Below are 23,860 nucleotides of genomic sequence, written 5' to 3'. Positions count from 1 at the left end.
CACGTTAGTGAATCGACTCGTGCAGAGTGGACGACGACCAGCACAGTCGCCCTGAATGCGCCACTTGCAGCCAACTCACCTCTACTGTTTCTGCTTTGAAGAAAGATACCACAGGCCTGAACCCCAGCCAGAACCTGAAGATTCTGTCTTTGTCGTGTATTTGCGCTAACCCGCACATGGTCTGCAGCAGCACTGCAAAAAAAACAGAAGGAAAAGAGGTACGGTTGGAGCGAATGATGCGCGAAAACATAGATTGAAATGGTAATTGTCGGTAAAGACACGGGAACGACTGCAATTTGGAACAAGCGAAGAGACGTCACAAACATTAACGATGGGAAATTCCTCGTTCCTCGTGGCAGTTCGAACAGGTCGAGATGCAAGACCACGTAGCAGGTGCTACACTCTCAATACAACTTATGCGTGTATTACCTGCTCGCCGAAATTGTGGTCTACAACAAGCTCACTCGCAGGCATGTACTTAATATCTGCGGATATACGTGTACAAGGCGCTACAGCATGGACTGACCGAGATCAACGCCTACTTGATTTCTTTGCGCATTATTACATTATGAGTCATAAATAATATTTATCAGTTCTTCGGGTATGTTTACTCTAAAACGCATAACAAAATGCGGGTATGACTAAATTTTCGTAGTTATTTTCATCCCATGCTTCGTGTAAAAAAAAAAAAATATTGTTTCGCCAGCTCTCTCTCTTGTTCATGAAACGGCGTTCTCACGTGGCTTCCACATAAACCATACAAAACAGTATTAGGAAAAGCAGACATTACTATAACCAGTAAAAAGGGAGGTAACACAATACCGTTATTAATTTGACGCCACCATTTCTTTTAATGGTATGCGCCTGTAGTGTGGCGTATTACACAACGACTGCAGATGATCATGCCGCTGAATGCGGTCGCCTGTTGGCTTCGCCAACCATCAGCGACCCACGAACCTAGTTTTCACGTGTTTATTTGTTCGGAGAGCGAATATTCTTTTTTACTAACTTATCCCAAAAAGGGAATAGTCGTTCTCATGGTGCCTAACATCTCTTTCTTTTTTATTTTTTTTTCCTTTTTGACGCAACGTTGTCGGATACATCAGTTACGTAACGGCCGTTATTGACGCGATTGTTTCTTCAAGAGCCCACAGTCGTGCAAGTAAAAGGTAGCTTGACCAAACCAACGAGCGTGCTGAGGACATTTTCAGGAGGTTCATGAGGTGTGCCTGAACTAGCACACGTGACCGGTCATTCCCCGACTGTTTGAAGACGCCCAGACGCCACAACAAGCTCTGAGCTTCATTATTTTGCCTCTTCGCGTCAGTTTCTTTCGAACCAGTTTTCTATAGATGGTTTGCATCAACGTCATTGAGAACCACCATCAGTGGCGTAGCCATAATTATTTTTCGGGGGTAGGGAGGGATGTGTTCAGCCACCACCCTTTATGTATGTTAGCGTGTGTTTGTATGTGTGCGCATATATATGAGCAAAAACACATGCAAAATTTTAAGATTTCGGGTGGAGAGGGGGGGGGGTGACCGCCCACGGCCCCTCCAAATCACAACTCAGTGCCTATGGCAAGGCATTGATGAGCTCGAGGTCGCGGGTGTGTTTCCGACCCCGTCAGCCGCCTATCGATGAAGGTGAAATGCAAAAGACACTCGTGTACATAGGGTTAGACGTAGCCGCTGCATGTTAAGAACACCAGTCGACAAAATTATTCTTCAGTCCTCCACTACGACATGCGTCATAATTATTAAGCCATTATGGTACGCGAAAACCCCAGAATTTATTAAGGCAAAAGCCTCATCAAACGCAAAAATTGACGATCGTGATGACGTCACCATGTGACGTCATCACGATGTCACGAATCGTCAGTATTTGTGACGTCCTCAAGATGTCGCTATGGCGTCACTTAACGTGACGTCACATGATGACGTCATCACATGACATCGTCGCCTGTGCAAAACCCCATCAGCTGCGGAAAGCTTTCGGAGGTGGGGGAGGATCAATGCATCGACAGAGAAAAAAAAAGATGGCTTTCGCCTTCGTGCCGTATTAGGCGAGTGCATAAGGAACCCCGTGAGTTTTGTTTGTTTGTTTGTTTGTTTGTTTGTTTGTTTGTTTGTTTGTTTGTTTGTTTGTTTGTTTGTTTGTTTGTTTGTTTGTTTGTTTGTTTGTTTGTTTGTTTGTTTGTTTGTTTGTTTGTTTGTTTGTCGTCACTCTGTGGCGGCCACCATAGGGACATCTCAAGGAGCTGCGTAAACACAGAACGTTACAGAGATCTATAAAGGTGCACCTTGTGCCGAGCGACAAATAGATAGCGGCGTTGATCTGGTGAAAAACGGTCACAGCCAAATCCGAAACCGATATAAGAGTACAGCCGTCAGCACGCTTAAAACAAACGTTCCGCAACGTGGCCTGAAATGGTTTGATTGACGCCAGCGCCGCGTAGCTTTGGGTTCTGTTGCCGAGATGTTACCAAGACATGACGACATACTCTCCAAGCATATCGAGGTATTTTCTCGGCAACAACGCCCAGCACTTCGCGGCTGGCATCAGTCAAACCAGATCAGGCCACGCTGCGGAGCGTTCGTGTTAAGCGTGCTGACGGCTGTACGTGTGATAATTCGGTGCGCACTGAAATCGTCGTGGCCATCAGAACCATGGCTTGGTACTAGCGCAGCAAGAAGGTGCCTTCGTGACGTCTTCTAGAATATATCTGTAAGCTCGACGAATCACGTAGTACTTGTGCTCCTTTGCCGAGGGATATTGTGACGAGGCAGGAAGAGCTCCATAGTGAGCTCTTCCTGCCTCGTCACAACCAGGGGCGTAGCCAGGAATTTTTTTCGGGGGGGGGGGGGGGGGGGGTTCAACCATACATTATGGATGTTCGTGCGTGCGTTTGTATGTGTGCGTGTTTATATACACAAGCAAAACTGAAAAATTTCGGGGGGGGTTTGAACCCCCCCCCCCCCCTTGGCTACGCCCCTGGTCACAACATCCCTCGGCAGTTCGCGTTACTACTGCACTTCAAGAACGTCAAGCATGGAGGTCAGGACAGCGATCCGCTTGGATGTAACGCACGCAATTATGATTGTCTGGCTTGAAACCTCCTTGCGAAATACATCTTGTTGCGTGACCTTTTTGAGACGCTTATTTGTGTAGGTTCATGTAACCACAGTTCCTTCCTTTAGATATTCACAAGACTATACCTGAAACTAGAATAAATATCGCCGGTCCATTAACACAGCTCAAGAAATATAACGAGTACAGCTTTTCGAGGGGACGTTTTCCTGTCCGTGCAAATGGTGGCCGCATTCAGCGAAAGAAAAAAAATAATGCTAGTATTTCACGGAGCTGGAGTGTATGAACCGTAGTCAACTGTGCTGCCTCTGTATTTCTTTGTTGTTTGCGAACGGGGGTCTCTGGTTACCGGACGGAGAGCCAGAGGAGTCGCAATCACTACTGCATGCTGTACGTCAGTGGAGGCGTTGTTCCTGAGCCATGCATCTGACAAGCCGAAATATAAACATTAGCTACAAACCGAACAAACACTTGGCCCACAACATTGCCCGATTGCAGGAGCGCAAAGCGAGAGCACTTACTGAGTAGCCTAAAGTGGCGATCAAACGAAGACCAATCTGTACCATTGTTTCTGTTAACACTTGATCAGTCGAATGAGTCAGATCGCTCACTACGTGAGCTTATAGGTAAAAGAAAACGTGCTGGTTTCTGTCGGAATAGTAGTAAAACGGCGACTCTTAGCGCACTTGCGTGGGTCCGGTTCGCACTTCGTCTGATGCCACCTTGCGACTGCTGGCGAGATAAGCTTACTTGCATGCATAACCAAGCGATGGCGCCAAGAGCACTCTTGCCTTCGATTTCAGAAGACGCGCGGACTTTCAAGATGCAAGAGAAAAATGGTATTCTGTGAAGTAATTAAAAAATTGATAACTTGAAGGAAATCACCCCCCCCCCCCCCTCTTGGTGATTTTCGGTGTCGACAAGCCGTGAACAGTACTCTGGCTTAAAAGCGGATGGTTGTTCCACCGTGCTCTGAGCAGTAAACTTGCTCGTCTCAGTTGGAGAACATGCTTTTGAACGACGGGAATGGCCTTTGCAACAAGCCTCTGACGTGAAAAACAAAACACTTCCCAAAACATTTCCTTGAAGTAGCACGCTGATGCCTTGACAAGGTTTTAAGGAGCCAACGTGCTATAACGAGTACATCTAATTTCATTGAACTTCTGGGTTACGTAACACGAATCTGTATTTTTCTGCGTTTGAATGTGCAGAAAAGTCGGCCTTAGTACCAATTTTTTTATTACACTTACGAACGAAAATGTGTGGCAGTAACCACCGGGGATGGTTATTTTAGCCAAGCCACAGCTTCGTGTTGTAAATCTGCTGATATACATATAGATAAGTCCGTGATGACAACATGACGATCGCAGCGACAATGGCTGATCGCGACGAAATAGCGACAGCCCATTAATGGATCGTCTTACTGGGTTACTGTACCAACTAGCTCGTATCCATGCCCTAGACCATTAACGGGATTTCACGTCCAGAACCAACACTTGGGCTCTGAAAGGCGCCGTACTAATTTTGACACGCATCAATTTTTCAAAAAAAAAAAAATATATATATATATATATATATATATATATATATATATATATATATATATATATATATATATATATATATATATATATATATATATATATATATATATATATATATATATATAAGCCAGTTCCACATCTGTCAAATCTGAGTAAACAACGGAGCTTAGAGTTACTGTATATGGCTCCTTACAGTAACTATAGCGGAGCTGGGCAAGCAAGCGCCGCCACCTGGCAAACACAGCTTGAGTTCTTTGTTCATTCTTCTTCTTTCTTTCATCTTTCTCTCTTTAATTCCATCTATATTGTTCTCTCTCATCCTTTCCGTCCTCCTAACCCTCAGTTCTCTTTCCCACCCCTTGCTATCCTATACTGTAAATGTCTATGCTATGGTTTACCCTCTTACCTCCTCCTTTCCCTCCTCCTTACCCTTACACCCTTACATCAGTCCTCCTCACCCTCACTTACTTTTCCCATCCCCTTGCTATATTATACTATGCATAGCTATGCTATGGTAAGAGCTGCTAGACACATACCAACTGTCTGTGACGCATAAACTACACTATACAAGCCTATGCCATGCTCTACCCACTCCCCTCCTAATTTCCTTCCTCATCACCCTCACATCACTCCTCCTCACCCTCACTTCCCTTTCTCTTGCGAAACAGTGAAATAAAACACGAAACACCAGAGAAGGAGACACAAACAAGCACTGACAAACAAGTGAAGCTTTATTCCTAAGAACAAGGCAAACATATACAAGAAAAACATACAGAGACTGCTCAAGAGATGCTAGGTAGAGAGAAAGACCCAAATACGTAAAACCATCGACACACCACGCGTGGCGCACCCTTCGAACAAGTCCAAGATACTGCAATTCTTTTTCATGCAATGTCACGGAGAGCACACTGACGCACAACTGCGATCGCTTGTGGATATGCGCAGCCTCAACAAGCTCACGTGCCGTTTGATTTCTGTGTCTAAACAACATCGATCTATCGCCAAGAACGGTGACCACCCACATTTTTTGCAGTGCGCCGTCAGATGCAGGCCAGCGCGTCTTTTCAAAGAATTGCAATGTTCTCTGAGTCGAACCTTAAAACAGCGCCCGTCCGTGTCTGTTTCGTCCGTCGTCTTAGAAAAAATTTTGCGCAAGAAGTAGTGATCATGGAGTACCAACTAGCTCGAACCCACACCTTATTAAAACAGCGTCTTGTCTGCCTTACGTAAACGCGATTGCATGGAAGGGGAACGGAGTAAACAACATTTGAGGTACAAGACACATAATTATGCACATGCCTAACACTGATTTTGCCTTCCGGGACAATTTGCTTGTTCATCACACGCCTGCCTACCTTATCGCATAAATTGGTTCTTCGCGGAAATTGCCACTTGGACACCGTAACGAGAAGAAACCTTTTTTTATGCGGTGGCTGAAACCATGTACTTATGAAGGAGCGGCAAATTCCACGACAAATTCCATTCGTGGCACAATCAGCTGCAACACCTCTCAATTTTTGTAACTTCTCGCAGACTCTTGACAGCAATTCAAGCGGGAAATCAGCTTGTCTCGATTTTTTCAACTGCACAGAAAATCTGGTTCCAATTTTATGAGGACAAGATTTTTCCAGAGCGGAGCTGAAGCAGGAGAGTGCAGTAGCATCTTTTACTAGTTCGGTGTGGCCAGATCTGTAGTTTAGTGCAGGTTTAACGGACCTAGGCGCATAGTACCAGCAGACATGTTTGGGCGTAAACCTAAGCTATAAATCTAAGGATTGGAAACAGTCGTCCTGCAGGTTTTCGTATGTAAACTTGCGGCCAAGACCAAACTGCTGACCAACTGGTCTCGGCATCAAGTTTAAATCCGAAATCCTGAAGGACGACTGTATCCAATACTTATATCTACAGCTCAGGTTTACGTCTAAGCTTGGTAAGGTGAACGGAGTGACAACTACGAATTAGTGTCGGACGACGGCACGGTATTGCTCCTGTACAGCTCTCATTTGTTCCCGCATTTATTCGGCGGTTTTCGTGGCGTCAAAGCCCACACCACCAAAGAGCCCAGCGCCGATCTGCGAAGCCACGTCGCCCCAAAGTAAGCCGGGTATGGTCTACAAGAACGTTGAGAACTAGAAGGTGCATTATTATGGCCACCACGGTCGAGCTGCTTAAGCGTAGCCGCGTTTACGCCATAATTACCATTATCCGAAATCTTGATCTCAAGAGCCGAAGTATCCTCCTTAGGACTACAAGAAATCTGCCGCGGTGGTCTAGTGGTTATGGCGCTCGACTGCTGTTCCGCAGGTCGCGGGATCGAATCGCGGCCGCGGCGGCCGCATTTTCGGTGGAGGCAAAAATGATTGAGGCCCGTGTACTTATATTTAGGTGCGCGTTAAAGAACCCCAGGTGGTCGAAACTTCCGGAGCCCTCCACTACGGCGTCCCTCATAATCATATCGTCGTTTTGGGATGTAAAACCAGAACAGTTATTATTATTAACACTGCCAGAAATCTCGGACATTTCTTTAAATGTAGGACAAGTAAATGAGAAGGAGATGGCAAGCACTTTCTACGGTTTCGAAATTCCTAAAATGAAGCTTGGAAACTTGTGCGCAGAGGCAGTGATACAGGTCCTCAGGGTGACCACCTGCACAACACTTGCGCCTGTGACTCTGTGCCAATAAAGGCTGAGGAATACCCGAAAGTCTTTTTTTTAGGGCGAAAGCCTTAGATGCCTCATCAAACGCAGAATGTGACCGTCGGCGTAGGCGGCTTCAACACGAGTGATGCAAAAAAATCATCATGCGATGACATCACCCTATGACGTCAGCATGGCATCAGAGGTCGTCAAAATTCTTGACGTGATTATGACGTTACATACTGATGTGATCACATGACATCGTCGCTTGGTCAAATGTGGGCCGATCACGGAGCTACTGCAAAACCGCGTGAGGCGCAGAAAGCTTCAAATTCCTCGGATCCCGGAGGCAGGGCAAAACACGCTGGGTGCGGGAAGCTTTTGGGCGGGATCAATGCAATCGACTGAGAAGATCAAGAAGAAGATGGCCTTCGCCTTCCAGTCGTCTTAAGCGGTTGCATAAGGGATCGTGTGACTTTATTAGATCGTGCAACTGGATTCGTATTACTTTGTGTACCACGCACCTACTAGATGCACTCCAAGCCATAGAGTTTCCCAAGTTTAACTAGAAGGGACTCTGGCGCTGCGATCGTTCAGCCACCATGGGAATGATGGGTAGTACACAAATTTTCCTAGTATTCGTACTTGCGGGCGTTGAACGCACTTGTGGCTTTGTTTATTGCTGTGTTTTGGTTTTCATTCAGATAAAAGAATGGATCGTTGTGAACTTCGTGACCAGATTTGAATTGGTGAGCCTAAAAAAGTTAAGTGGTGAAGTGGAACTGTTGAATGTTTGTTGAACTTTGTGTTGCGACAAAGCGGATGCAGGCGACGCCCAGCCAAACGGAGCCGAAAGTACAAAGTTTAGACAAATCCGTGTACTACCCATTATTCCCATGCTGGCTGAAGCGTCATGTGTTGCAGTTCCCATAGACATTAGCGCCAGAGTTCCCTCTAGTAAGTGTTGTAGGAAACTCTATGCTCCAAGCAAGGTGATCGCAGAAGACACAGAGAAGCTGTCTTATGGTCGCACTGATGTTTGCCGCAATTTTCGTCGAAAAAAATTTCGACAACTGGCCAGCTGCGATGAACTAGAGGCACGTACCCATTCAAGACAATACGTAATGCAGCCTGCAGCCACGGAAAACATCAGCGAAGCTAGTTGTCAGGGGCGTAGCCACGGGGAAGGGGGGGAGGGGGGTGTTGGCAGGGTTCAACCCCCCCCCCCCCCGAAATTTCTCAATTTTGCTTGTGTATATAGACACGCACATATACAAGCGCACGCACGAACGTATGCATAAAGTATGGTGGAACCCCCACCCCCCACCCCCCGCCACGAAAAAAACTTTCTGGCTACGCCCCGGCTAGTTGTAGTTTGTAGTTTAAAATGAAGTGGGGAAATGATAAGCTCGAGTGAAATTAATGTGGCTGCAAAAAATACCCTCCTGTTTGTGGCAGCTCGGCCTGCAACCTTCGCATAATGCGTGTGTTGCACTACGAATCGTTCTACGCCGGTAGTTCCCACATTTTTGTTATTGAGTACTTATGCATACGTAGAAGACCTAACTCAGGATGCGCTATCCATGATAATAGCGGCGGATGTAGGCCATCCTTTTGATCGATGTTGTCACGTAGTACGTGAACTTTCGAAGCAAGCAGCTGACCAATATGTCCTCGTGTGCTACCTGAAGGCACGAAACCTGTGAGAGTCGAGACGCTCGCTGTGCAGGGAACTAGGAGGGGAGCCGAGGCGCCGTATCATTGTTGGTCACAACCGGATGAAGGCAATATAGATAACGAATCTAGAGGTTTTTTTTTTTTTGTCATGAACATGTGAATTTTGGATACATATGATTTTGAATTTCATGTACACGGGATAGTTAATACCCGCTGGATTCCCTTCTCCCCCCTCTCTTTTTTTGCCCGGTTCTCAAGCGCCTTATCTCACAATTAGAATATGCGCAATGTTTAAACAGGGTTTGAATGTCTTTGGTGCACTTCAAACATAAAAATTAACAAGTTGCCATGATGACGTCTTCCATCAAACGCACCTCAATCGTAGGGTTAGACAAATGCGACAACCAGTGGATATCATTGTGCATTTTTAAACAAGTGGCTCTGGTACCACGCATTCGATAGCCTCAGGCGTGGTTTAACATTGTTTATTTCTAAGAAAAGCAAGCATTAAATTAAAGCATTGCCATTGCTCTAAAGCAAAGCACACTGATCACAAACGTGCGTCGTAATCTATTATTTAATGCTGCTGAGAAAACTACAGTTGCAAGTTCCTAATTTTGTAAGTTAGTTCCCCGATCAACTGTAGGTGCCGTTTTTCCACTTCAAGCGGCCATCTCCATATGAGCAGGATTGAAATCACGTTATTTGAAAAGACTGTGCAAGCATTGTTCAACGTAGTCATAAAACATTGCCGGTCTGTATCAAGTATAGTCAAGTCTCTGTGAGCGAAATATTATTGCAGTGGAAGCAGCAGGGAATTCGCAATTTCATGTCAGAAGCGGCCATATATAGCCTGCCCTCCTCTTCGCAATGTCGTCAAAAACTACGCAGACGCGGGCGCGACAGCTGTTGGCTGAATTCATGAACGGCACGCCAGTGTACGATCTCGGAGGCCACGTGCCGCGTCGTTTAGGGTGTGGGGCAGGCCACCGCGTGCCGCCACGTGCCGGCTCAGCGCTTGTGTGAACGAAATGTAGTGGCCAATACGGTCAAAGTAAAAATAAGAGGAAATGCTTGAATGCACGACGTGCGGTGATATAACTTTTGCGAAGCACTGCGTCCCCCGCCATCACACCCTGCATAGCTTTCAGCGCGCTGGTGGCGACGAAAGAAGAGAGAAAACACTCATTTTGCGCGAAAAAAAAAAAAAAAACTGTGGCAAGAGATTCTTGAGGCAACAGTCTAACAGTAAGGTCGTTTCATGGTAACTTAGAAATATTTTGTGGTGTCTTTCTCATAGTGTGGGAAATGAAACCTAATAATAAGAATAATAATAATAATATCTGGGGTTTAACGTCCCAAAACTACGATATGATTATGAGGGACGCCGTAATGGAGGACTCCGGATATTTCGACTACCTGGGGTTCTTTAACGTGCACCTAAATCTAAGTACACGGACCTCAAACATTTTCGCCTGTGGGCAATAAAACCGTAAAAAAGTATTACAATTGTAAAGAACTCATATACTGACCATACTAGGGGCATCCTCATGATATCTGTCTGCGTAGTGTGTTCCCATTACAACGGCCATTGGGATGACTTTCACGAAAAAAAAAATCATTAGCTTTGCAACGTTGTTTAAAGCATTAGAAATTCTTCAAGTGACTGAAGCTTTAAATGCATTTTTGACGGTTCCTCACTTGTGTGTGGAAAAAGCCAAATGAAGCGTTGCAGCGATGTCTCTTGGCTACATGCACTCACTTCAACAGTGTTAACCTGGTTGTGTTAACAATTGAAGTAAATTCCAACGTGCTATAAATATGAAATGCCAGCACTATTATTTGCGTTAAATCCTGCTAGTAAAACTACGGCAGTGCAATCATATCCATAGTCACGACCCATTACAATTTGATCCTAAATAATTTTTCTGGGATCACAGCCAATGTAACAGATCCTTGGCTACGGATGTTTTGTATGGCAAATAAGGTTGTTTTCCACGTCACGCTCTGCCAATTTTGACTCACACAGTCTTCACGGCGCACTGTCAGACAACATTGCGCGGAACAATTCTGCGATAGATTTAGTGAGGGCTATCTCAAACCTACTGATATACTTAGTATTTCCACTATATCAACATGCCTTGAACACTAGCTCTTGCAATATCGAAGCCGTAACGTGTTCACTGCGGCGATTAATAAAATGATTAGCTAAATATAATTAAGTGATCTTTCGAGATTATTGCACACACAGGTATAGTCATTATCGCGACTGCACCGTCTTAGAAAAATTTGGCCTTTCCTCGAAGAAAATGGCTTCTTCTTTTCGGCTGTCGTGGATTCGTCGTTTTCCCTTCATGTGCATCACCGAAAATATATTCCTGCTGTGGTGACGGTCGGTGTGTTACTAATAACGGTAGCTGCAAGAACAGGTACCTTAAATATGGGAGCAAAAGAGAAAGAAAGGAAAAGCGACTTGGTGGATCGACAGAGAAAACCGGCTTAACGCAGCGAGTGGCGACGGACGTTTTTTTGGAGTAATTGCAGGTATACTTGGAGTGGTTTTATCCTGCGGAAGAGCGTCTTTCACTCTCGTTGGCTGTGTTGTTACAATACATTTTTAATTGTAATAAGGCAAGATTTCCATCAGACTTTCTATTTCTGTGAATACAACACAGTTTTCAACGTTGTTACAAGGTGCTTGTGCGAAACTTTGACGTGACAAACAATATCGCCAGCTATTTAAAAGCCTTCTACGCGTACGGAAATTCCAATGAAGAATTGGCTTTTAGACGTGACAACAGTCTGACTATACCGAAAGTGAATGGGCGACCTTAAAATTTTCTAACGAAGGCTTCGCAAGCGGTCAACTCCATGCGAAGTGACACAGCTATTTCGTGCATTTATTCATCCATGCCTCAATTTCTAGGTAAGAAGGATACGGATTAGGTAGAGTAAATGTGTTATTAAGAGCTTTCCGAAGGTAACGGAAGTTCTAATGACAGTTCCTGGTAAGCGATTACAGGCTTCACTAGTAAGACATAAAGGGAAAAAACTATGTTGTATTCTTGCATGGACGAGACTGACGTGCGTAACTTAAAGTTTGCCTATCGCAACAAATGCATGGATGCATTACAGCAGCATCTTCTGCCTTCTCAAGTACATACATTGCCGCTCGACGTGTTAGCCATGCCACGTCAACGCTACTCTCTACACCGCCACTCTCTGCGCCCATAGAGGGAAAAAAAAAAACTTTTTTTTTTCTGGGAGGAATGTTACCTATAACGCTTGGTGTCTCTTGGAAAATAAATGTTTCCCGGGAGAGAAGACGTTAAATAAAAAGAAAAGAAAATACTGGTTACTTTTCACTAATTTACTTGGAACACTGAATCCCTCCGAATTGTATGATTGTTTATACCTATCATGTGCTGCATGACCACAGAGTAACAAAAAAAAAATTCTGCTTTTCTGAAAGAAATGTTTTTGTCGAAATGCGCTCTTCGCAAGCCATAATGCCATCGGAAAATGTGCGATTGACACATTTGTTCGACCGAGAGCCGGCGTTCCAAAAAGGCCCAGGCGTATCAATTGCGGGGTAATTGATGCAGGCTGGAATGCCTATACACCCTTTCGCTGTTTACAAACACGCCGTGAACCGCTTCCGCCTTTGCCCACTGACGTATAGGCCTCTAAATTTAGCAGGCAGGAAACGCAATGGCGAGTAAGAGGAGGGCGGTAAAAGAGAAGCCGGCAGATTTTCAATGACTTTCTGCGCTCATAACCAGGGTTTCGCAAGTATTCATCGGGTTAGGCTATAGGCAGAATTATAGGTGTAGGAACTGAGGCATTACGCGCGTTTTTTTTTTTTTTTTTAACCTGAAAACGTATAGAGACTTTCCGTACGCTGAAACAACTTAGGAACACGCTTTTCGTTCTGGTGTAGTAGTATGATAGGTCGGGTGACGGGTTATTGGGGCAGCACGCTGGCTGCCGTTATTGAGAGCACGAAACCTTCTATGCTTTCATTGTTGCCTATATACTGCACCACAAAGCTAGAATGGCAGCGAAGCAGGGGGACGGCCTATTCAGGCAAGTCGGCATTCCTGTGTACCTTGTTATCAACGGCCACGACAGCTTGCGAAGGCGTCCAACCCATTCCGGTGAGCGCCGTGCACGACCACGATAACCTAACCCGAAAGTCATTTTACTGCTTGTAATAATTCGTTACGCTTGGTCAGCCTCTTGAGAAAGTCAATGCAAAGTGCGACAAGTAGAAGTGTATCCAATCGAAATCGGTTAAAAGTCAATCATTAGGCAGCGGGTTAAAAGGAACCGCGTTCCAACTTTTGACGCAAGTTACAAAGAGATAAAGAATGGCTCTCTAGCTGCTCAAACCCAGGCCGTGTCATTGTTTTACGGTACAGCTGACGAATGGGGTAGCGAAGCATTCACTGAACTTTACGCATGCTAAGACGGTGCGCGAGACAGTAAATAAATATTGAGACTTTTTATATGCTTGGGGCACTATAACAGGAAAAAGCTGAGGAACAAACGGAAGAGTCCAGTGCAAAATGCGTTAACCATTTAACTCTTTCAGGGCCATTAACTTTTCGCGAAATGCAGTCCAAAAATGTGTAATTTGTTTATTGCTGAAATAAATTTTTCAGACGATTCCATTTAAGAAAAAAAAATTTTTGCGTGAGCGTAAAGTGACAAAAATTATTTTTGTTGTTACGTACACATGGTTTATTCGTAGTAACTTCAAGCAAAATCCTAAAAAAAAACACTTATACGACTCTTTATAAATAAAAATTATACATTATATTAAACATAGCTCACAGACATACAAATATTAGCGCACCAGAGTACTTTTCCGGTAAAAAATGTTCGTGCTCCCCAAAACAGGAAACGGAACCAGAGGGCCGTCGTTTGTGTAACTTAGCGCTGCACGGAAACAGATGTAATCGCCCTCCGGGGAGCAATAAACGAGTCACGAGCGGTCACCCTTTGAGAGATTAGAAACCAGACAACCACCAGCTTTGCGGGCGCAAGAAGCGATAACCACCCGAAGGACGAAACCGAAACCAGTCGCACTGCGCGCGCGCGTTCTGATGAGCAAGTGAAAGCCACCGCGGTGCTTGGGAAAGTAAAAAAAAAAGAAAAAAGAAACAACAGAGAGACATCGGCGCATGAAAAAAATTCCACGTATTCCTGAAATGTGGCAGCACATGCCAAGGAAGAGAAATGATCGAAAAAGGCGCGCGTTTTGAACCAGCCGCACTGCGAACGCCCTCGGATGGGCAAGCGATAGCCGGCGCGCCACTTTGGGAAGCGAAAGAACAACAACGGAGAGACATTGGCGCAGCAAAAAAATTCCACGTATTCCCGAAATTCAACGTATTTCCGAAGTCCCGAACATCGAAAATTCACCATTTTTTCTCTTTCTACCGTTTTCGAATGATATTAAATGAAGAATATTTTCAGAATTTGTGACATTTTCCTGAAAGATGCCTGATAACACCACGCGCCCTTAGCATCTGTCATAAGCAGCGTCGTTTCACAGAGCGGGGGCTGCTAAAAGAAAAAAAAAAGAAAATTGTGCCGCTGTGATCAATGCCACAATAATGGAGTCAGCTGCGTAGACAAGCGGTTTAGATGCTAAAGGGACACTAAAGGCAAATAACAATTTATGTCGGAATGAAAGCTCAATGTATGACAACGTCTAAAACGGCAATATTATCAACAGCAGTGCCCTACTTACCGAGAAATTAAGCTAAATGTATCACACGATGAGCGCCGCAAGCGGCAAATTTTCAAAATGATCCCGATGACGTATGAGAGTCTGCCTACAATTAATCACTAGTAATCAAACTAGCAGCAATAAAAAAAGAACCTTCCGTGCATCAAGAGACGTAAATAAAATGCTGTTTGTTCGTTGCTGTTTGATTCATGGAAAAAAGAACCTCTTTGGCGTTGCCATGGCGAACGGCGCGCGTGGTTCAAAGATTCCGTTTTCGCCGAAGTGCGCTTCGCCCGGCACCCTGCTTCGCTCACGCGGTCGCGTCTCACTGGTAGTTTCGGTATCGCGTACTGCCGCGTGTGTTTTGCGCGCTCGTGAAAGTCCCTCTGACAGAAAGTTCGACCAGGGGAGTGAAACTTCTTATACCATCCATGGAACGCGATATTCGCTCGCAGCGCCAGACGAACGCCTGGTGTTTGGGGGCGGCACTAAAGCATGGCGGCGCATTGCAGACACGCACTAGGGGGCGCCATCTTGGTGAGGACTGAGGATCCAAGTGGCGGGGGGGTGATAGGCGATTGAGCGAGTGGAAGGTATTCAGATGGCGAGCGTGCGACCTTCTTCCTGTTGCGCAACCCGCCACGTGATCAAAACGGCAATCGTTGCCTTCTGATTGATGGTTTGCCCATCCACCTATTTTTGCACCACCTATTCTAAGTAAGACTTTGTTTTTGTTTACGTGTACACATAAATTAGACAAGAATAAAGAGCACAGTTTGTTTGAATGATTTATTGCCTAAACGTACCATTCATACAGTAAAAACACAACTTGAATATTTTACGTTTTCAGTCGCATACAAAAGTCGCATCCTGATTTGCCGTGCAAGCGTAGAGAAACACAACGAGCAGCATGCAGATCGTACCTTTCGTCCGCCGGGATCCGAAATAATTTTATGCCGGTGTGGCGTGAAGAATTTCGACACCACTCAGCACAGCACGATTTGTGATGACAGTGCAAATCCATTCATGCGTCTGTATCGCTGAAGCTTGCAAGAGTTTCGCTGAAACAAACTTTACAGTGGTAAAAGCGGCCTTTGGGACACCGTAGGCCGTAGCATATATGGGCGTCCGACGAGAAACGCCCCTTTTCCGCCGAGGGATATAGGACGGCGCAGTTAGCGTTTTCCACTCCGGGTGGCGCTCGTATTTTCGCAGTCTCGAACTGCAACCTTTAGGTTCACTTCCGTATTAAAAACACCGGAGTTAATAAGTAACCTGGTAATAAATATAAAAAGGAACAACAACGTCCATTTATGCCCGTAGGTAGTACAGCCCCCAAACATTAGGATCGCTGCGGTCACGGGACAGAAAAACCTCGAAGTTTCACCCCCCTGATTCGACAAAATGCCGCATGCATGTGATGTTGCCGGATGCTCGAATGGTGCACGCCGCCAGTACACGCCGCCGCGCAGTAAAGGCGAGCAACGTTGGGCACGGCAGCAGTGACGTGTGACTGATTTCAGGCGGGTGATTTGAAGTGCGCTAACGCGATGCAGACCACTAAAAGGTGATTTTATTTCAAAATAAGCACTTCCTTGGCACAAAAGTAGCACTACGAGGCTTCTGGACCGCTATTTCAACAATGAACGTCGACTTAATATTTGCCTATAGTGTCCTTTTAAGTCAATAATTTCCTGGTGACTTCAACTTGGTCAATACGAATTTCTGGTTCAATGAATAACCGTTATGACAAAAATTATTCGTATATGGTGAGAGTATTGATGTACGGTATGAGATTCTCGATCCGGTGCTCCTGTATATAGCAAGAATGATACCAATGCCTATCACCAGTTTTTCACAGTCAAATGTATAGTCGTAGACGATGTCTGCAGAACGGTTTCGCCGCCCTGTGCTCTCTGCGCTGATGAAAAGCACGCAGGACATGATATACATCTGACAGTATCGTATCTCTTCCTTTCAGCATCCTTTTCTTTTCTCTTTCCTTACGGCCGCCGTGAGACCGTCCTAACTTTAAGCGAGAGGTGCTATCAAGGTACATCTTCCCAAGTGTGGCCGCATTCTACCAGTATAAAACGGTGATAATAGTGGCTTTAACTTCCCCAGTTCCCATTTCAATGTTTCCTCTTTTACAAATGCCCCAGCAACAGAGCTTTTTTTTTTTTTTTTTTTTTGGCAGCCAGCTTCATGTCTCTCGGAGCAACATACCAGCGACCCACAATGGAGCTTCACATTGACATCACTGGGAACGTAAATTACCGAGCTTTAAGGTAAACTTTCATTGGTGCATTAATTTGCAGTTCGAGTTTTCTTTGACTGCAGTTAATACGTTTCTTTTTTTTTTTTCTTTAGGGTGCCGACAGTGACAAGCTTCGAACTGAAATGAACGCTATGTCGGCAACGAAGGCGCATTATGAAAGACCTGATGATCCCATGACATTTCGAACTTTATTTGCAATTCTCTTGCGCAATGGAGCTTCTGTGTAGCGTTCAGTCAAATGCGAAGTCACGGTAGTGTCAACTTTTGACATGAAAACTCGCAGTCACGAGTGGACTTGCAGGGATACGTCGCACGCTTCAAGCACTTTCTTTCTCCTTTGGTACCAGCGAGCACGCTGAGAGCGACGCAGGGGGGGGGGGGGGGTGCTTGGCAAGGGGGCAAGAAGAAGCTTCCGTTAGTCAGCGCGCTTCATGATCTTGAGCACTTTCTTTTTTTTTTCTTTCTTCGAACTTGTGGCTTACTATCAGTGTGATTGCGAGCGCGCGAGCAGGCACGTGGTGGCATTCCGCCGCGGCCGCAGTAACAATGCAGCTCACGATGCTCAAATCAGCTAATGGCCGTTATTCATTCATTCAGTTTATTTAGACAAAAGGAAAGTTTGTCTGGGTTGAAGGGACTGAAGGCAGATTACCTCTGCCTGACTAGGGTCCCTCCACCCATACATTTGCTGAGAAGCAGTGCAACAAAAAATACATATTTCCCATTTTGTCGGGGGAACATAAAAGCCAAATTCAAAAACTAGAAAGCACACCTGAAGACATACAATTTAAAATATCACGCGACAGCCAACATCAATTTGCCCCTAGCACGACAAAAAAAATATGTAAAAATAACTGACACCATGAAAATATTAAGTCAGAAGACAAAGTGCTATACAAAAATACACATTTGAAAGAAAAGCGACTTTTACACAATATTACAAATGTACAAAAAACACTAAAAGAAATATTTGTAATAGATAATATAGTTAGGGCACGGTGCAAGAAAGGAAGTACACCTTAACTTTTTTCTTCAGACTGTTTTTAGCATTACTTTCTTCTAGAAGTTCACGGATATAGCTGTTGTTGCCTATTAGATGAGGTATTTGATAAAATAAGGTTTGCTTTCCGTAAGTTGTCCTAAATAAAGGTAATCGAAAACGGTCAAAGCGTAGATGATAGGGAGCTTCGCTTGGGTAGCAATGCTCCATGTAACTGCCAATGTTGTTTCCTATCTCTTTACTGATATTACTGATATTACTGATATGGTGCGGTTATGTGGTTTTATGGCATCATTTGTCGATAGAAGAGGGAACGATTTCTATCTGACTTTGAGAATTGATTGTAAATTGCAGGGCCCGTGGTGCCCTCTAATATTTGGCTCGCGTGTTCTCAGGAGCCTCGACCACCGATCGACAGCGTTTTCTGACCATGCTGAAAAAGTGTTGCAGGGCCCCTTTAAGTATATTGAGAGGGGCATTTGCTCAAGGACGCACTTTTATTCTTGCACTCAAACGCGAACTGAAGGAGACTATTGTGTTTCGATTCCACTATCCAGAACAGAGATTGCGAAACAGCTTTGCCATCTGACACGCACACGCTGTTTCGAAAACTGCATTGTCAAAAATACAGGGTGTTTTTTTTTTAGACAATACAGATTTTTTATAAACATTCTATGACAGTCACGCTCCAGTCGTTTTCGCACACGTACTCTTTGTCGTGGCGGAAATGCTTTGCCGCAACTAAAATAGCATTGACGAGACTAATTAACAAAAACTCGTCCATTAACTTTTTAATTGTTGACTGGAGCGTAGTTGTTTATATTAGAAAGCTTTAGTGCGTGTCAGTTTATGGTATACCCATTTTTTATCAACCACGAAAGTTGCACGTAATTCGAGATATTCATTATAGAATTTTAAGGGCGAAGTTGAAACTGATGGCGCCCGGCGCGCACAAAACGCGGCCTCTCCATTACGTCACACCGGAACTAGCCTTGACAAGGAAGCGAGAAAACTTGAATAAAGGTGCGCCGAAGTAGAATATGGTCCGTAAAATCGGCAAGCATTCTGAAATACACTAGTAGACAGCTTTTCTTCGGTGCGATGTGTGGTGCTTATCTCTTTATTTCTTAACCTATAAGCAGGAGGGAACAACTATTTCGTCTGTCTGCAAAAAGACACGCCGCAGTGGCTGCTCCTGAGATTTACGCTTAACACAGAAAGAAAAGGTTGGTATTGCGGTTTTCTTGAGCACAGCTCAAGCGAAACAGGCAAGCACCAAGCACCACACGCAAAGGCAAGGCGATCCGCTGGCGCAAGTGGAATGACTCGCCGCTTTTCATGAAAAAATACGGGCACGACACGCCTTCACTCGAATTTCGTCACTTCTTTCTTGTCAAGACTAGTGCCGGTGTGACGTAACAGAGAGGTCGCGTTTTCTGCGCCCCGGGCGCTATCAGTTCCAATCTCGCCCTTAAAATTCGATGATCAGAATCTCGAGTTACGTGCAACTGTCACGATTTCTAAAAAATGGGTATGCCATAAATTGACACGCACTACACCTTTTTAATGTAAACAACTACCCTCAAGTCAATAATTACAGAGTTATGTAACGAGTATTTTGTTAATTAGTCTCATCAGCGTCATTTTAGTTGCGGCAAAGTATTTCCGCCCCGACATAGAGTACGCGTGCGAAAACGATTGTCATAATATTTTTTGTTAATTTGCATTTTATAAAAAGAACACCTCTACGTATAATGCGTTTTAGACTACATAAACCTTTTCTGCATGAACCGCCGCTGTACACGTATCATCAGAGATCAGAGTGACACCAAATTCGCCCGATGAGTTTATACGGCACAAGTGGTAAAACAGCACTGCATGAGGCATAGCTCAGGTGTGTGTGTGTGTGTGTGTGTGTGTGTGTGTGTGTGTGTGTGTGTGTGTGTGTGTGTGTGTGTGTGTGTGTGTGTGTGTGTGTGTGTGTGTGTGTGTGTGTGTGTGCGCGCGCGTGTGTGTGTGTGTGCGTGCGTGCGTGTGTGCGCGTGTGTGTGTGTGTGTGTGCGTGCGTGCGTGCGTGCGTGTGTGTGTGTGTGTGTGTGTGTGTGTGTGTGTGTGTGTGTGTGTGTGTGTGTGTGTGTGTGTGTGTGTGTGTGTGTGTGTGTGTGTGTGTGTGTGTGCGCGCGCGCGCGCGCGCGGTTGCGCGTGTGCGTTCAGAATACATCACAGGAAATTCTAGAAAAAGAATTATGGCTCCAATCCACGTGTGAACGTGGTTGGACAGCAAAGCTGTATCAAACGCCACACATGCTGATGGGGGAGGGGAGGGGGGGATTGGTTCCGCGACCATTTTCAGCAAGACGAATTTTTTCCGTTCGTCGAGCATTGTATTCACGCTGTTCTTCTGGTGCCTTTAATTTCCGTGGTCTACCCATGGCAGTCTTAGAATGAACTGAATGAGTTTCTAGACGAGTCTCCCATTCATATCTAAAAGCGGGAGACACACGGGGGGAGAAGGAAGAGCCGTTTGACGTCATTCGAAGCCCTCGTGGAAAGTGCAAAGCAGATGCTACCGAAGCTTTACCGGGAACGCGTGGGTGGAGAAGGAGGAGAAGAAAAACGGAGAGACAGGGAGGTTAGCCAGTTCTCAGACCGGCTGGCTACCGTGTGCTGGGGAAAGGGGAAGGGGGAGTGAAAGATGATAGAAAAGGGACGTTACAAAAAAAAAGAATAAAAAAGAACAATAACACGATAAACGACACTGTTTAAAGTCTGTCTATGAGACTAGTTGTGCGCAGAAAGCGCAACAACGCTTTCAAAGCTTTCCGAGCCGAGGACGGTTTCGGCCAGTGTCCTAAGATCTAATCCTCCGGCAGTGAACGATTGTCAAGTCTATCAAACACTTGCGACAGTTCTCTTGGTGCACTGAAACGAGGACACTCACAGAGAAGATGGGCGATTGTCTCCTCGCAGCTACAGTTATCACATGTCGGGCGGCTGGCCATTCCAATTCGAAATGAGTAGGCCTTTCTGAACGCCACCCCGAGCCACAGGCGGCACAGGAGCGTCTCCTCAACTCTAGTTATTCCCGATAGAAGACGGAGCTGTAGATTCGGGTCCAAGTTGTGAAGACGGGCGTTGGTAAATTCCGTCGAGTTCCACAGTGCCAGTGTTAGTTCACGTGCAAGTGAACGAAGCCTTGTTGCGGCGTCCGTTCTTGACAGCGGTATAGCTGCACAATGGAGAGCATCATGAGCAGATCGGGCGGCTTCACCAGCACGGTCATTTCCGTAGATACTGCAATGGCCCGGTATCCAATGATAGGTTACGCTGTGCTGCTTCTCAATGGCGCGGTGATGTAGCAGTCTTATGTCAGCGACTAACTGTTCATTTGGTCCATGACGATATGGTGGCATAATGCACTGGAGGGCTGCTTTGGAGTCGGAGAAGACTGACCACGCCTGTGGCGGTTCTTCAACTACGAACTCTAGAGCAGCACGGATGGCGGTGAGTTCTGCAGACGTCGGTAATGTCAAATTCGACGTCTTGAGCTTTATGGTGACGGCTTTCCCGGGTATGACCACTGCCCCTGCTGAGCTTGTAGAAGAAACTGAACCGTCAGTGTAAATGTGAAGGCGTCCACTGTGTTTTTCATGCAGGAACAATAGAGTGGCTTGTTGTAGGGCCAGATATGACGACTGTTTTTTCTTTTGTATACCGGGAATCGTTATCAGGGCTTCCAGTGGATGTAGACACCACAATGGCAACGGCGGTCCTGCTGCGTGCGTGAAGTTCGTGGGAATCACTGCGCGATGCGAAGCAGTGATACCGCTGAACGCAGAGTGTCGCCTAGCAGCTGGAAGTGAGGCGAGATGGTGTGATGGAGTCCGGGCGGTATGTCTTATGTGCATTCTTAAAGCATCGACGGGAATATATGTTGTGATGGGGTTATCACGAGCGATGACGACAGTCGCTGCTGAGGACGCGCATCTCGGAAGCCCAAGGCATATCCTCAGTGCTTGAGCTTGAATTGACTGGAGTACGCGTACGTTTGTTCTTCGGGTCCTGCCCAGTACAGGTAAACTGTAGCGCATGAAGCCGAGGAAAAGTGCAGTATACAGTTGAAGCATCGCTCGCACAGACGCACCCCACCATTTTCCCGCAGGAAACTTTAGGACGTGTGTGATCATGGCGAGTCCCATCGTTCACAGGCGCCTAATCATCCAGCATGCGGTTTTGATGCTTCCTTCGTGGTTTTCTTTGTTGAAACGAATCCTGAGCTCTATGCTGTATGCCCGACTGCAAAGAAAGATCCGCCGTTTGCCTTTAATTGTTAAAGGGCCTCTAAACCAACCACAGGTCGAAGTTTAGTTGTGGTGTTGCAGTTGTGTACGAGTCCAAAGCGAACGCGGCTCGTCTGTCCACCTCTCCGAATGCCCTTCCTTAGCTTCCGAGGTAAAAATGAAAGGAACGCGCACATCTGCTAGCAGAGGAGCACGCGAGCGCCAGCGTCTGTCGGTGGTTTAGGGGCCTGACGTTTCTGCCCACGGAGACGAAACCGTTGCGGGGTGGAGGTATACAGCATCGCTGTAATAATTCGGAACGTCTAGCACGAAGCCTATTGACACGCTGGTGCGAAATACCACATAGGTACATTTTAAAAAAAGAGGGCGTAAACGAGAGCGACGAAGTACTGCGAAACGGGATAAGGAATTCCCCAATATTACTTTTCAAACAATAAAGAATTATACAGATACAAAACCCACCTTTGAATCAATACAAAGCAATGTTTCAGTGAAGTTATTTAAATTCTACACAACTAAGGGCAACTTTTCTCATAACAGACAACTAAAGGCTTATTTTCATGATATGCAACGTTTTCGCTCATTCACTGTCTCTGCACTACACCGTGCACAAGCTATGCAGAAGTACAAGCACCAAATTAAGCGGATGCGCAGTCTTACACGTTTACGTCTAAGGAAGTTGCCACGAGAACGAATGCAATCAAAGAAAAACAATGGTCATGACAAGTACCTGCGTAAACAAGGAACAACATGCTATATCTAACTACATTTATGGATTTTCAGGTACTTGTATTCCAAGTGCACATATCCATGGTGGAGGATTGGACAAGAATAAGCTCATAGCCAATGCAATGGCGCATTCGTAGTATTGAAATAAAGGATAATCAAGCAAAACTAAGTCATCGAATAAAACGCGTTATTCTAATTAAAGCTATGTGCTCTTCATGGATATATATGAGGCGGGAAAAGCGCGTAGCTGGTTATACTATGTGGGGATATGTTTTTTTGACGAATAACAGGGGTGCACTCACTGGCGCTGCATTGTCAATCAGCATAAAGGATTAAAATGCGCTCATTTGCAGGAGCATGTATTTGGTGCACGTATTACATTCGCATGTATACGTGCAAATTTATTCAGGGTAGTTGCTGTATCCTTGTCACGGCTTCCCACTTCGTTATCTTCTATAGGGAACCCAAGCTCAAGTTTACGGCGCGACGACAGCGCCGCGCTGGCCGCGCTGCGGCTCTGTCGGAAAGCTCTGGAGTGCATGCGCGGCCGACTCAGCCCCTTTCACGGTAGCGGTAGCGCACGTGCGCACGCGTTCTTCTGTCGGTGCGGGTAACTGGGGGGCCGTCAGCTCGGCACGTTGAACCGAGAGGCTTGCTGTGCGAAGCTGCGTATTTACGCGATGGCAGAAGCAACCCCGCGGAAGCGCAAGCGAGGTCCGAAGTATTGCTGTGTCGTGGCCTGCCACAACAATGCAGACAACACCAAGGCACACGATTCACGTGTGAAACTGTATCGGTTCCCGGGCGTGTCGCACGAGAAATAAAGGCGGCAAGCGTGGATAGCTGAAAGCGTTGCCTCGCCTTCTA

At 45.7% G+C, this 23,860-nt stretch overlaps 1 protein-coding gene across 1 annotated transcript in view; it reads right to left on the bottom strand.

Annotated features, from left to right (window-relative positions):
• LOC119378669 (uncharacterized) overlaps window positions 1–23,860 on the bottom strand; it is a 141,072-nt gene that overhangs the window by 64,969 nt on the left and 52,243 nt on the right. The window contains exon 2 of the mRNA XM_049411975.1: window positions 80–192. Coding sequence (XP_049267932.1) covers window positions 80–192 — 113 coding nt within the window. The remainder of the gene's footprint in view (window positions 1–79; window positions 193–23,860) is intronic.

The sequence above is a fragment of the Rhipicephalus sanguineus genome, chromosome 1 (genome assembly GCF_013339695.2).
Source record: "Rhipicephalus sanguineus isolate Rsan-2018 chromosome 1, BIME_Rsan_1.4, whole genome shotgun sequence".
Taxonomy (NCBI): Eukaryota; Metazoa; Arthropoda; class Arachnida; order Ixodida; family Ixodidae; genus Rhipicephalus; species Rhipicephalus sanguineus.
The sequence above is the reverse complement of the archived record's forward strand: the minus strand, read 5'-3'. Positions and strand labels throughout refer to the sequence as shown.